The sequence below is a fragment of the Mobula hypostoma genome, chromosome 6, assembly GCF_963921235.1.
Source record: "Mobula hypostoma chromosome 6, sMobHyp1.1, whole genome shotgun sequence".
Classification (NCBI taxonomy): Eukaryota; Metazoa; Chordata; class Chondrichthyes; order Myliobatiformes; family Myliobatidae; genus Mobula; species Mobula hypostoma.
The window spans coordinates 178338738-178352465 of NC_086102.1; the positions used below are offsets into that span (position 1 = coordinate 178338738).

The 13728-nt window shown below is 43.4% G+C and overlaps 1 protein-coding gene across 2 annotated transcripts in view; it reads right to left on the reverse strand.

Annotated features, from left to right (window-relative positions):
• The window catches only part of LOC134347737 (potassium voltage-gated channel subfamily H member 7-like), a 579490-nt gene that overhangs the window by 88672 nt on the left and 477090 nt on the right, over positions 1 to 13728 (reverse strand). For both annotated transcript variants that reach the window (XM_063050141.1, XM_063050140.1), the window contains one exon: positions 7342 to 7767. In XM_063050141.1, the coding sequence (XP_062906211.1) occupies positions 7342 to 7767 (426 nt within the window). The remainder of the gene's footprint in view (positions 1 to 7341; positions 7768 to 13728) is intronic.

The window sequence follows — 13728 nt, forward strand, 5'->3', positions numbered from 1 at the left end:
TGAATGCACAGAAAAGGTCTATTGTTGAAATCCTAAAACAGTTTGGTAAATGTTTAATATAAGACCATAAGATATAGGATCAGAATTAGGCCATTTGGCCCAATGAGTTGGCTCTGCCATTTCATCATGGCTGATCCATTTTCTCTCTCAGCCTCATTCTCCTGCCTTCTCCCTCTATCCCCTCATGCCCTGACTGATCAAGAACCTATCAACCTTTGCCTTAAATGTATGTAAAGACTTGCCCTTCACAGCCGCCTGTGGCAACAAATTCCACACTCTGCCTAAAGAAATTCATCCTCATCTCTTTTCTAAAAGGAAGTCCGTGTATTCTGAGACTGCATCCTCTGGTCTTAGGCTCTCCCACCATAGGAAACATTCTCTCCACATACATTCTATTGAGGCCTTTCAAGATTCAATAGATTTCAATTAGGTCATCACTCATTCTTCTGAATCAAATGCTCCTCATTGGACAAGCCATTCAATTCTGACTTGTTAACTCATTTTAATTTGTATGTGGGGCCTGCAAGACCTTTGTCCAGAAATATCAGCTTAGTATACTAAAGCACAGGTTCAAAGTTTATCTCGAGCAAATAAGTCATCTCTAGATCAGCCCTGTAGCCTTTCACCATTCAAAGACATGAGGCAGATTCCCCCTCAATGCAGAGAAGAGGTAGAGAAATACTTTAAAGATATGAACAAAGCATAAACAATTTCCTGTGATACGAACAAGAATATTTGACCTACCTACAGGAAAAATGTAAATAAGGTTGAAAGAGTACAGAGAAAATTTACAAGAATGTTGCCTAGTCAGTGTGTTAATGTGTGTACATAATAAAGATCTTCAATTCCCAGTATGCAATGCAGGCGGTGACCCAGAACTGATGTTGCAAAAAGGGTACACACATGCTCTTGGCAGGCTGAAGGCCCCGAGCAAATTGTGGTCAAGCTGAAGCCATTATGCAAGTTTGTATAAGAAATAGTTAAACACGAGGAATTCTGCAGATGCTGGAAATTCAAGCAACACACATCAAATTTGCTGGTGAACGCAAATCTAGTCCTGACGAAGGGTCTCGGCCTGAAACGTCGACTGTACCTCTTCCTAGAGATGCTGCCTGGCCTGCTGCATTCACCAGCAAATTTGATGTGTGTTGCATATAAAATAGTTCTAGCATTTTTACCTCCAGAAGTTTGTCTTTGCTGAAGGACAAACACAACATGATGTCAGAAGTCAGCGTGAACTCTAAATACAAAGCATTAACTGAATACCGTGAGTGACTAAGGGATGCCAGGTTCCGATGGCGAGAAGCTGTCGGTAAGAGAGCACACTGTCTTGTAGTTCACCAAGAGATTCAGGAGAGAGAAGCGGAAAAATTCTGTTAGGGATAACCTAAGCCACCCGCACCTATGCAGTTACCGGCAATCTAGCTGATAATTGGAATCACTTCAAACAGCGATTCAATATATACTTAGCAGTGAGCAGAGCCAGTGGGGGAGGAGGAAAAATCAAAAGCATCTATCTTCTACAAGTAATTTGGGAAGATGCATTGGCCATCTACAACAGCTTTCAAATTGACAAGACAGGCTTTAAATTGGACACTGTAATGACAAAATTTGAGGAGCTTGCCCTATGTAAAAACATTACGCTTGAAAGGTATGTAAGTTCTTCTCCTGTGACCAGAAACAAAGTGTCAGCTTTGACCAATACTTAGCAGAACTTTATACACTGAGTAAGTCCTGTGAGTTTGAAGATTTGAGAGATACACTCGTCAGAGACAAAATAGTTTGTGCAATTCCATATAACGTTCTTAGAGAAAGACTACTCTGAGAAGAAAAAATGATGCTAGAAAAGGCGTTGGATATGTGTTGGGCAGCAGGAAGCGCATGAGCATAAGCTACAAGAGATGAACAGAGCAGAAGCAGTGGTGTATGTTGTGACAATAGAAGGGAAGAACACAAGATGTTTCACAAAGCAACTGCAAACCAATGAGGTAGGCCCTAAGAGCAAATGCAGCAGATGTGGAGGTATGCAATCCCAAAGATGTGTCCAGCTTGTGGAAAGTCCTGTAATAATCATGGGAAGAAGAATCATTTTGCAAGGTGCTGCAAAGCTCGGGCTATCAACAGAAAAAAAGCACATTGTCGCTGAGGAAACGGAGGCAGTTATTGTCGATTCTCTGCAGACTGCTGGTGCAGATAAAACAGAATGGATTGTCCCAGTGACTGTGAATGAGACAGTAGTTCCATTCAAGCTTGACACCAGAGCCAAAGTGAATCTGTTATCCATCGGTGATTACAAGACTCTCAAAGTAAAGAGCAAAATTTACCCTGTGAAGTTCAAAGTGACAGGCTATACTGAAGAATACATTCCAGTAAAATGAGGCTGTATAGTGACCTTCAAGCACGAGGGGCAGCACCTAAAGGCATAGCTACTGGTTGTAGATAAGAGAGTTCAGACAATATTAGGTCTGACTGCATGCAAAAGGCTTAACCTGGTGGAAACTATTTTCTTTATGGTTTCACAGACCAAAGGTGACAAGGCAGCATTCAATAAAGAGTACTTAGATGTCGCTGAGGGTCTCACTTGAGAAACTTGAAACATAATCCATATGAGCTCCAGAGGGGTTATGCAAGAGAAGCACAAGAACTTAACTTTCCATAGACATCCATACCAGTTACACCAGCACGACAGTCAGAATGCCAGTACTGAACAGAATGATCATGATGAAGAAGTTGCCAGTCTTGCTTCCACATCATGCACCTGTGGTTCAAAATCTGTCTCATTGACTTTCAGTTGAAGACTGAAAATCAAAAATATCTCCATGACCCTCTCTGAGGTTGAAGGAGAAAAGTAAAAAGGAAGATGGGGAGACCACACAGACCCCAAGGTCAGAACAATAACACCAATTCAACACTAACCAACTGAGGGAGTTGCTATCTATGATATGTGCCAACCGAAAGAACTCAGGATCAGTTAGAGCTCATGCAAAGTCTCACAAATCAGATGGATGTAGTCCAGGCTCCATTATCGGGCATGTGGAGCAAACTATGGTCACCCAGCAAGGACAAAAACAAACACGAACAGATAAGATCTTGGCAGAAGGATGAGAAAGAAATGAACATGTAGATCAAAGCTCTCAAAAGAACACTGGTATAATGCAGCAAGTGAAAGCAAGATATCTGTGGAAACAAATAACGGTCCAAAAGGGATCATTAAGCCACCACAGAGACAGATTGAGAGTGACAGAGTGAAAAGGAGACGGTATATGTTCATTACAATTGAAGCTGATGTAAATATTTGTGTTAGAAAGCATTATTATGTCTTGTGGGTCTTTGAAGACATACTACAGTGTTTGTTTTCTTTAAAGGGGGAAGATGTGTTATTATGTGTGTACAAAATAAAGAACTTCAGTTCCCAGTGTGCAATGCAGCACTTAACCTGGATCAGGAGGTGATGTTGGTAAATGGGGCACACATACACTCTTGGCGGGCTGAAGGTCCCGAATAAAATGTGATTGAGCTGAAGCCATTATGTAAATCTGTAAATAAAATAGTTCTAGTGTTTTTACCCACATTAGTTTGTCTTTTAGGAAAAGAACAAACATGACAGTCCTGCGGACATGAGTTATATGGAAGAATAGGTTAGGACTTTATTCCTTGGAACACAGAAGATTTAGGGGTAATTTGACAGGTGGATACAAAATGATGAGGGTTAGCGTTAGACAGGATAAATGCAAGTAGGCTTTTTCCACTGAGGTTGAGTAGGGTTCCAACTAGAGGTCATGGGTTAAGGGCGAAAGGTGAAAAGTTTAAGAGAACGTGAGGAGAAGCTTCTTCACTCAGAGGGTCTCGGAAGTGTGGAATGAACAGCCAGCGTATCTGGTGCATGGATGTGTTCAACCTTTAACAGAAGTTTGGATAGGTACATGGATGGTAGATGTATGAAGGGCTGTGATCCCGATGCATGTCGATCGGAATAGGCAGCTTAAATGGCTCAGCACAGTCTAGATGGGCCAAATGGCCTGTTTCTGTGCTGTACTTTTCTATGACTCTGATATCAGAATTCTGATGGAATCAGAATTCCATCATTACTTGTCAAAACATAACTGTATTAACTGAGAAAATAATTAGCATTTCTATTCATGTTGTGGTATCCCTGGCTGTCATCAGTATTCATAACTGATTATCAGCAGCTGCAATCTACATTTCAAATTGGTTAGTTAATTGCAAGTCCTTCAAATGGCGTGTGGATACTTCCTCCAACATCCCAACTTTTCTCATGAAGGTGTGTCAGTTTGAATTTTCCCATTGAAGGAAGGAAATAAATGTGATACACTTAGAAATACCAAGTTTCACCTAGCACACATACCAATGTCACAGAGCATGGTGCAAAATCCTTAGGGATATACATATATATATATATAATAGCAATATAATAATATAGTAATTTTACATATTGCACTATACTGCTGCTGCAGAGAAAAACTATAACATATATGAATAATGATAAATCTAATTCTGATATGGGTATCTATTGTGGACTGAGAGTGGGAAGCGGGCAAGGAGAGGGGAATCATTGTTGGGAAAGGGGAGGGGAGATGAAGAACCTGAGAGAAATTCTGTGATGATCAATAAACCAATTGTTAGGGATCAAATCACCTTGCCGGGTTTCTCAGGGCTGGGTGCGTCTGTACCTGCATCACTGCCTCCACCCCAGCACTCCTTCTCTGCCACCTGTCCCACACCCCTCCCACGGTGCTTCGCGCTCACCGTTCCCAACATCCTCCGCTCCCACCAGATTTAGTAACTTGCTCTCTGCTTCACATTGACAATTACAGTACTGTGCAAAGGTCTTAGGCATCCTAGCTAGGTATAAGCAGTTAAGACTTATGCACAGTGCTGTATCAGCCTGCCCTGCTTTCAATACTGCTTTGTTTCCTGCCACCTTGAGAACGGGCAGGAGGCCGAAAGCTAGTTTGATCCTGCTTAATCGTTCATATGCCACTACTTCCAGGGTGCTTTGCGGAGTGAACAACATCTGTCATTCTGGAGTAACATTATAAATCACTGACTATACATTTTGTAAGGATACTGTTGTTCAGCTCTCTCAACAACCATGACAAGTTAGACACTAAAGGAGACCTGTAATTGGCAAGACTGAAATCTGGAGGTAGCGTTCAGCAGTTTTGGTTGTAGTACCTGCAATCCCTTCAATTGAAATTGTGCAGAAAGTTCCTATTTTCCACCTGCTGTAGTCCACCATAACTGAAATATAGTTCACTCCCAGGGACAATAAAGGGTGTTCATGTGCTCTGGACACAGATTATAAAGTTGGGATAAGTTGTTCTCTGATCTTGGCAATCCATTTGCAAACGTTTCATCACTGTATGAGGAGACATCATCGATGCGCTGTTCCTTAGGATGATGTCTCCTTGTAAGGTGACGAAACATTTAGAAAAAGATTGCCTGGGTCGGGGAACAATTCAACCCAACCGTCAATCACCCGAGCTACACATTTTCTGAGTAATTTCCAATAGATTATAAGGCTCTGAAACATCCGAGCTCTGTGCTAGAGATCTGCGCACCAGAGCCTTCCATCTCATTCCATTCAAGCTAGTTCAGTTCTCACACTAGAATTTCTCCACCAATGGAAATATTGCCCCACAGTATCAATATCATATCCACAACAGTTAATCAGACCCTATCAATTTGTTAATTATAGTCCTTTTGGTCTCCTTGTAATCATAAAAACATGTCAACAGGTACTAATCTATTTCCTTTCTGGATGCTATGATTGAATCTGGCTTCACTACTAACTCCACCACTTTCAGACCCCAGCCTTTGCAGTGTAAAAACAATTTCCCTCAAATCACTTTCATTTGTACATCATCGTTCTGCTTCCTCTCTTTATTTACTTTTCCACCATAAGGAATAGTTTCTTTTTAGTAATGAGGTTCAGACCTATCATGTTTCTAAATTTTACTTTTAAACCCCTTCTGAGTCTTCTTTGCTCAAAGGACAACAATACCGAGAATAACAATATATATTCTGAGTCTCTACGTTGAAATAAAGTTCCTCATCACTGAAATCCTTTTAATAAATTTCTTCTTTACCTTCATCTTTACCTTTCTGAAAACATGGTACTCAGAGATAGATAAAGTATTCCTGTGCTGTTAATGCCACTTTCTTTCATAACTTGCTTGCTGTTGTACTCTAGGTTTTTATTTATAAAACTGAGGAAATGCAATGCATTTTTGAACTGTTTTGTCATCCTGCTCTCAACACACTCTGATATTTTGGTTATGTCACTGATGTTACTCCCCCTGCCAGAGGATCAGGATAAGTTTGCTGATGATTGTATTGCCAATGATTCCTCACGTCAGAAACAACTTCCATTAAGGAAACAGCAAATGACGTTCCACAGCAGGATAGAGCGACGTTTGCACTGACAAGCAAAAGGTGACCTCCGATCTTGCCACCTCATTGAATCTGCCATCAACTAGTGTTTCACCATTTATAACAGCAAGATCAGCCATATCAACAATGTGGTTACAGGAGACTAAAACAATCCTGATACCTTGCAAAGTGTAGATCCAGGCAAGAGAGTGGATGGATGGGAAAATAACAATTAGCTCCAGATCATTCAGGACATCAGGGAAGCAGCAGGCATCAATCCTGGGAGCTTATTTGTAGTTGGAAGCTTCCTTCAAACAAATTATGACCATGTAGTGAGTGCTTTTGTTTCCTTTGCTCCAAACATATTTGGCACTTTTCTTAATGAAGCCAGTTTAGCTCAATACAACTTTCTTTTGGAAGTTCTACCAGATTATACTAACAAATTAGTGTGAATAATACATGCCAGTTCTTTTCTTAGCACATGGAGAATAATGAAATCAATTTTCAGATATCAAAACAGGTTAATATAACACATTCCTCCCATTTGACAGTGAACAGTAAGTTAAGGCATTTTATTGTATTGATAAGCTAAACATATATTAAAAAAAAGGGGAGGCCTGTTTGCGTAGTGGTGAGCACAATACTTCACAGTACCAGCAACCCGGATTCAGGTCCCGCTGCCTGTAAAAAATTTGTGTGACCTTGTGGGTTTCCTCCACATGCTCCGGTTTCCTCCCACAGTCCAAGAACCCTGTGGTTGGTAGAACAATTGGACATTGAAAATTGCCCTGTGTTTAGGCCAGGGTTAAATTGGGGGACTGCAGGCCAGAAGGGCCTGTTCAGCACTGTATGTCAATAAATAAATAAATAAGAATCACTGAAAGACTTACATTTTGTTGCTTGTTTGGATTTCTGATTCAGATAAAAATTGCATCAATCGTGACTTACCTCATCAGACCCTGATCCAAAAATGAGAAGGTCAAATGGTATAGCCGCAACCATATCAATAAGGAACCAGCCTTTGAAATAGTGAATCGCAATTTTTGCTGGATGACTAACCACCTCTTCATTTTGATTTACGTAAGTTGTTCTGAAGTTTATTAGAATGTCAATAATGAACATAATATCCACGATTAAATCCACAACATTCAGTGGGCTGCAGGAGTATCCACACTCTCTTCTCTTCTGCTCCTCCCTGTCATTTAGTAGAAAGGCTGCAGAGTAGGGGGTGAAGATTGCTGTGTAGATGACCAGGAGTAGGATTAGCCAGTCCCAAACAGCCTTGAAAGGACTATAGTGCAGGATAGTGAGTTTATGAATGCGGGGTGTCTGAAGCTTGTACTCTGGAAGAACATCAGCTCCAAGAGAAAGAACCTGCAGTATGTAGAAATAGACAGAAATTACCATGCAGTAATACTATTTTTTCATAATTTTCAGCCATGGGCCAATGCGTACTGTTCTTTTATTTATTGCTATTGTCAAATTGATAATTGAATGATAATAATTGAAAAAAATGATTAGAGTAAAATTGAAATGAGATGATTGGATTCTCAATTTCCTTACTTGAAGAGCCCAGTCAGTTTGGATTGGCAACAGCTTCTCCTCCACAATCTTCAGCGCAGGTACACCACAGGGCTGTGTGCTTCGCCCCCTGCTCTCCTCACTTTACACTTATGACTGTGAGGCTAAGCACAGCTCCAATGCCATATTTAAGTTTGCTGACAACACTACTGTCATAGGCCAAATCAAAGGTGGTGACAAGCCAGAATATAGGAGGGAGATTGGAAATCCGGCCGAGTGGTGCCACAACAATAACAGCCACTTACTTAATGTTAGCAAGATTAAAGAGCTAGTTATTGACTTCAGGAGGAGGGAACCAGATGTCCATGAGCCAGTTCTCAACAGAGGATCAGAGGTGAAGAGGGTCAGCAACTTAAAATTCCTCAGTGTTATTATTTCAGAGGGACAGCATGTAAACGCGATTACAAAGAAAGCATGGCAGTACCTCTACTTCCTTAGAGGTTTGTGAAGATTCGGCATGACAACTAAAACTTTGACTAACTGTGACAGATATGTGGTTGAGAGCATCCTGACTGGTTGCATTGTGGCCTGGTATGGAAACATCAATGCCCCTGAATGTAAAACCCTACAAAAAGTAGTGGGTGCGGCTCAGTCCATCATGGGTAAAGCCCTCGCCATCCTTGAGCACATCCACACAAAGTGCTGGAGCAGGAAAGCAGCATCAGTCATCAATGACCCCATCAGCCGGGCCAGGCTCTTTTCGCTGCCGCCATTAGGAAGGTGGTACAGGAGCCTCACGATCACACCACTCAGGTTCAGGAACAGCTATTACCCCTCAGCCATCTAGCTCTTGAACCAGTAGGGATAACTTCACTCACTCCATCACTGAACCTATAGACTCACTTTGAAGAACTCATCTCATGTTCTCGATATTTATTACTTGTTCATTTTTTATTCTCTTTTCTATTTTCACAGCTTGTTGTCTTTTGCACACTGGATGTTTGCCTTCTTGTTGGGTGCGGTTTTTCACTGTGTTTATTGGACTTACTGAGTATGCCCACAAGAAAATAAATCCCAGGGTAGCATATAATAAAAATATGAACTTAGATAATAAATTACTACGAACTTCGAAGAAAAAATATAACACTCTTTTCCCTTGAAACAAAAAGGATCTAAATAAGATCTTTAACATTGTCTATGTTACACTTATGTTACACTAACCTTACACTTCCTCCCTTACCACCATTCAGGGCCCCAAACAGTCCTTCCAGGTGAGGCATCACTTCACCTGTGAGTCGACTGGGGTGATATACTGCGTCCGGTGCTCCCGATGTGGCCTTTTATATATTGGTGAGACCCGACGCAGACTGGGAGACCGCTTTGCTGAACATCTACGCTCTGTCCGCCAGAGAAAGCAGGATCTCCCAGTGGCCACACATTTTAATTCCACATCCCATTCCCATTCTGACATGTCTGTCCACGGCCTCCTCTACTGTAAAGATGAAGCCGCACTCAGGTTGGAGGAACAACACCTTATATTCCGTCTGGGTAGCCTCCAACCTGATGGCATGAACATTGACTTCTCTAACTTCCGCTAGGCCCCACCTCCCCCTCGTACCCCATCTGTTACTCTTTTTAATGCACACATTCTTTCTCTCACTCTCCTTTTTCTCCCTCTGTCCCTCTGAATATACCTCTTGCCCATCCTCTGGGTCAACCCCCCCCCCCCCCGTCTTTCTTCCCGGACCTCCTGTCCCATGATCCTCTCGTATCCCCTTTTGCCTATCACCTGTCCAGCTCTCGGCTCCATCCCTCCCACTCCTGTCTTCTCCTATCATTTTGCATCTCCCCCTCCCCCTCCAGCTTTCAAATCCCTTACTCACTCTTCCTTCAGTTAGTCCTGACAAAGGGTCTCGGCCTGAAACGTCGACTGCACCTCTTCCTATAGATGCTGCCTGGCCTGCTGCGTTCACCAGCAACTTTGATGTATGTTTCTTTAACATTGTGTTTTTTTTAAACTTAGACAAAGTCTTCATTTGTGGAGTAAAAATAGAAGCTATCTTGAAAAACAGATACACCCCAAAAATCCCATATGGAACTCTGAAGACATTTCTGTAGCCAAGGAGTGGTGAGAATATGGAACTTGAAATCACAAGGACTGGTTGAAACAAGCAATTCAGATGCATGTATAATTAGGCTGGACAAATACATGAGCAATGGATTTAGAATCAAATGAAAAGACATGTAGGCGATAGGCACTGCCAAATGGCATGTTTTGCTGCAATGTACCTCATATAATCTAATTCAACTCTGACCAGATAATATTTGGTGACGTATAATTACAATCTCATCATTATCATTACTTGCTGTCTGGTGTGATGCAGTTGATCTTGGTCTTTCCATGACCCTGACTGTCCTTGGGAAATTTTTCTACAGAAGTGGTTTGCCGTTACCTTCTTCTGGACAATATCCCTACAAGACAGGTGACCTTAGCCATCGTCAATACTCTTGTCTGGTGTCAGTGGTCTCATAACTAGGACTTTCTTATGCACCAGCTGCTCATATGACCATGCACCACCTGCTCCCGCGACTTCATATAACCCTTGCACCTATACTCCTCCGTTACAATGAACGGAGACTCCATATGTCTCAGGCTGTTTGAGTGAATGTCTCAGCACCAGTGTTGGAGTGTTGCTTCAATTTTATGCTCCTAACTCTGGCACTGAACTGCATAGACCAAAATTAGTGAGAACAGTGGATAACATTTTTGGGATTTCTGTGCTTGTGCAGTTAAAGGTTATTGTTCGTTATTTTGGGGGAAAACATCTCAAAGTTTATGCATGGATATGGCAGCATTTCCCCATAAAATTGGGCTACCAGACCTTTTAAACATCACTTTTGGAACAAGTGATCAATAATACCATTTTCCTCTGGGTGGCAGTGTAGCCACTTTAATAGTGGAGGCTTTAAAAAAATGCCAGGCTATACACAATGTCATCCAGATTTCATGTAAATACCTGATGTTATATATTTCTGTAGATTATAAATACATACACTCATGTCCTATGTTGTTGGTATTAACTTCCTGTCTGTTCTTTTCCATCATTTTACTTTGGCTACATAATCATGTTTACCATACTGTATTTCATTCTTCCTCTCCTTTAGAAATTGCTCACACACTTTCCTTCAGGATGATATTTCTCTACCTCCCTTTTACAGTTAAAGCTACACAGTGGTTCTGAACCTACCCACCCTCTTGACTATATTCTCATAATGGGGTGACAGTATGAAAATACAGCTTACAGCTCCAGTTTTGAGTTGCATCTGATTCTTCACCATATGTGCTTTCCCAATCTCTGAAATCCTACTCTGTGTGAGTTTTACTCACCTTCCGCCTTGTCAACCGTTCCCATTCCCTCATTTCACTGTGCAGAGGATGGTGTGTGGAGGGAGTGGTGCGGAGGGAGTGTTGCGGAGGGAGTGGTGTGGAGGGAGTGGTGCGGAGGGAGTGGTGCGGAGGGAGTGGTGCGGAGGGAGTCGTGCGGAGGGAGTGGTGCGGAGGGAGTCGTGTGGAGGGAGTGGTGTGGAGGGAGTGGTGCGGAGGGAGTGGTGCGGAGGGAGTGGTGTAGAGGGAGTGGTGCGGAGGGAGTCGTGCGGAGGGAGTGTTGCGGAGGGAGTGGTGTGGAGGGAGTGGTGCGGAGGGAGTCGTGTGGAGGGAGTGGTGTGGAGGGAGTGGTGCGGAGGGAGTGGTGTGGAGGGAGTCATGTGGAGGGAGTCGTGCAGAGGGAGTGGTGCAGAGGGAGTGGTGCGGAGGGAGTGGTGTGGAGGGAGTCCTGTGGAGGGAGTCGTGTGGAGGGAGTTGTGTGGAGGGAGTGGTGTGGAGGGAGTGGTGTGGAGGGAGTGGTGTGGAGGGAGTCGTGTGGAGGGAGTCGTGTGGAGGGAGTGGTGTGGAGGGAGTGGTGTGGAGGGAGTGGTGCGGAGGGAGTGGTGCGGAGGGAGTGGTGTGGAGGGAGTCATGTGGAGGGAGTCGTGCAGAGGGAGTGGTGCGGAGGGAGTGGTGCGGAGGGAGTGGTGTGGAGGGAGTCCTGTGGAGGGAGTCGTGTGGAGGGAGTTGTGTGGAGGGAGTGGTGTGGAGGGAGTGGTGTGGAGGGAGTGGTGTGGAGGGAGTGGTGTGGAGGGAATGGGCAGTTGCTAGAAATTGCTGAACCTTTACATCTTCACTGTTTTTATACCTCTAATGCTGTTCTTTTGGATTGGACCTGGTAGCATTGCATGCAACCCCATCTCACTCCATCTAAATCAAGGATTTCCAACCTTTTTAATGCCGTAGACTAATGCCATTAAGCAAGGGGCCCATGGATCCCAGGTTGGGAACCCCTGCTCTAAACCCCTCCACCCAGCCCACCACACCCAACCCCATCTCAAGCCAGTCTCTTCATTCATTCCACATCTCTCTATTTTACTCACTATTCCCAATCCCATTACATCTTAGTGAGCCCAAACCCAACCCTACTTCAACCAAACTCTGCAGTCTCCACTCCACAGCTTCTACTCGGCTTCGCTCTATCTGACTACACCCAGTGTTGCTACACCCCACCCTATTGCACTGACATACACCCGACTTGTTGATTAGGTGATGGAGACTGGAAAGAAAAACTGTACTGCCCTCCTGTCTGTAGGTGCCCTTGGGATCCCAAAAACGAGAGTTGGATCCTTAGACCCACATGGCATCAGGCAAGAGCCTTCTGCCATCATTCTGAACTGACTGCCTCTTTTGGGTTCATCTGAAGCTGGGCATACATCTTTACAGTCCACCCAATTTTGGGACAGAATCTTTGCACCATCTCAATGCTAGGATTGGGTACTTTAGGGCAACCTAATGGAAGTCCTTGTGGGCACGTGACCAAGTGGTTAAGGCATTGGACTAGCCATCTGAAGGTTGTGAGTTCGAGCCCCAGCCGAGGGAACGTGTTGTGTCCTTGAGCAAGGCACTTAATCACACATTGCTCTGCGATGACACCGGTGCCAAGCTGTATGGGTCCTAATGCCCTTCCCTCGGACAACATTGGTGTCGTACAGAGGGGAGACTTGCAGCGTGGGCAACTGCTGGTCTTCCATACAACCTTGCCTAGGCCTGCGTCCTGGAGAGTAAAGACTTTCCAGGCGCAGATCCATGGTCTCGCAAGACTAACGGATGCCTTTACGTTAATGGAAGTCCTGGGACTTTGAGGCTCACCTATGCCTGGCATGGTTCATCAGCACCCTCCTGTTGTTAGGATTTGGTCTCAGGACCCACCTAAAATTGTCAACATGATGCCAATTATGACTAAGGATACAAGGACAATGAAGGTCCACAGCAAGGATGAAATGGTTATGACAACATGGACTAGACAGCGTCTAGGACCTGGAAGCAGTGATCAAATTGGATCTGGTGCTATGCTCCTGGTCCAGGTAAGCAGGAATGTGAGCAAAGATGAGAATGCAAAGATGCTCTAGAGAAGCAAATGCATGGACGACAACAACAAGGCAGATGAGCACAGTGCAGAAGTATGTGAGCTAATAGACGTTGGTAGAAAATTTAAAAGGCTGAGTTTTTTTAAATGTTCAGAGTTTGGGGAAAGTTAATGTTTGAAGGGATAAGTATATCCTTGTATATAAGCTACTGCAAGCTAACATTCAGACATAGCAGGCAATTAGAAAGCCAAATATTATGTTGGTCTACAATATGTGAGGATTTCAACAGAGGAGTAAAAATATCTAAATTATATTAATGACTTGGATGAGGGAATTAAATGCAGCATCTCCAAGTTTGCG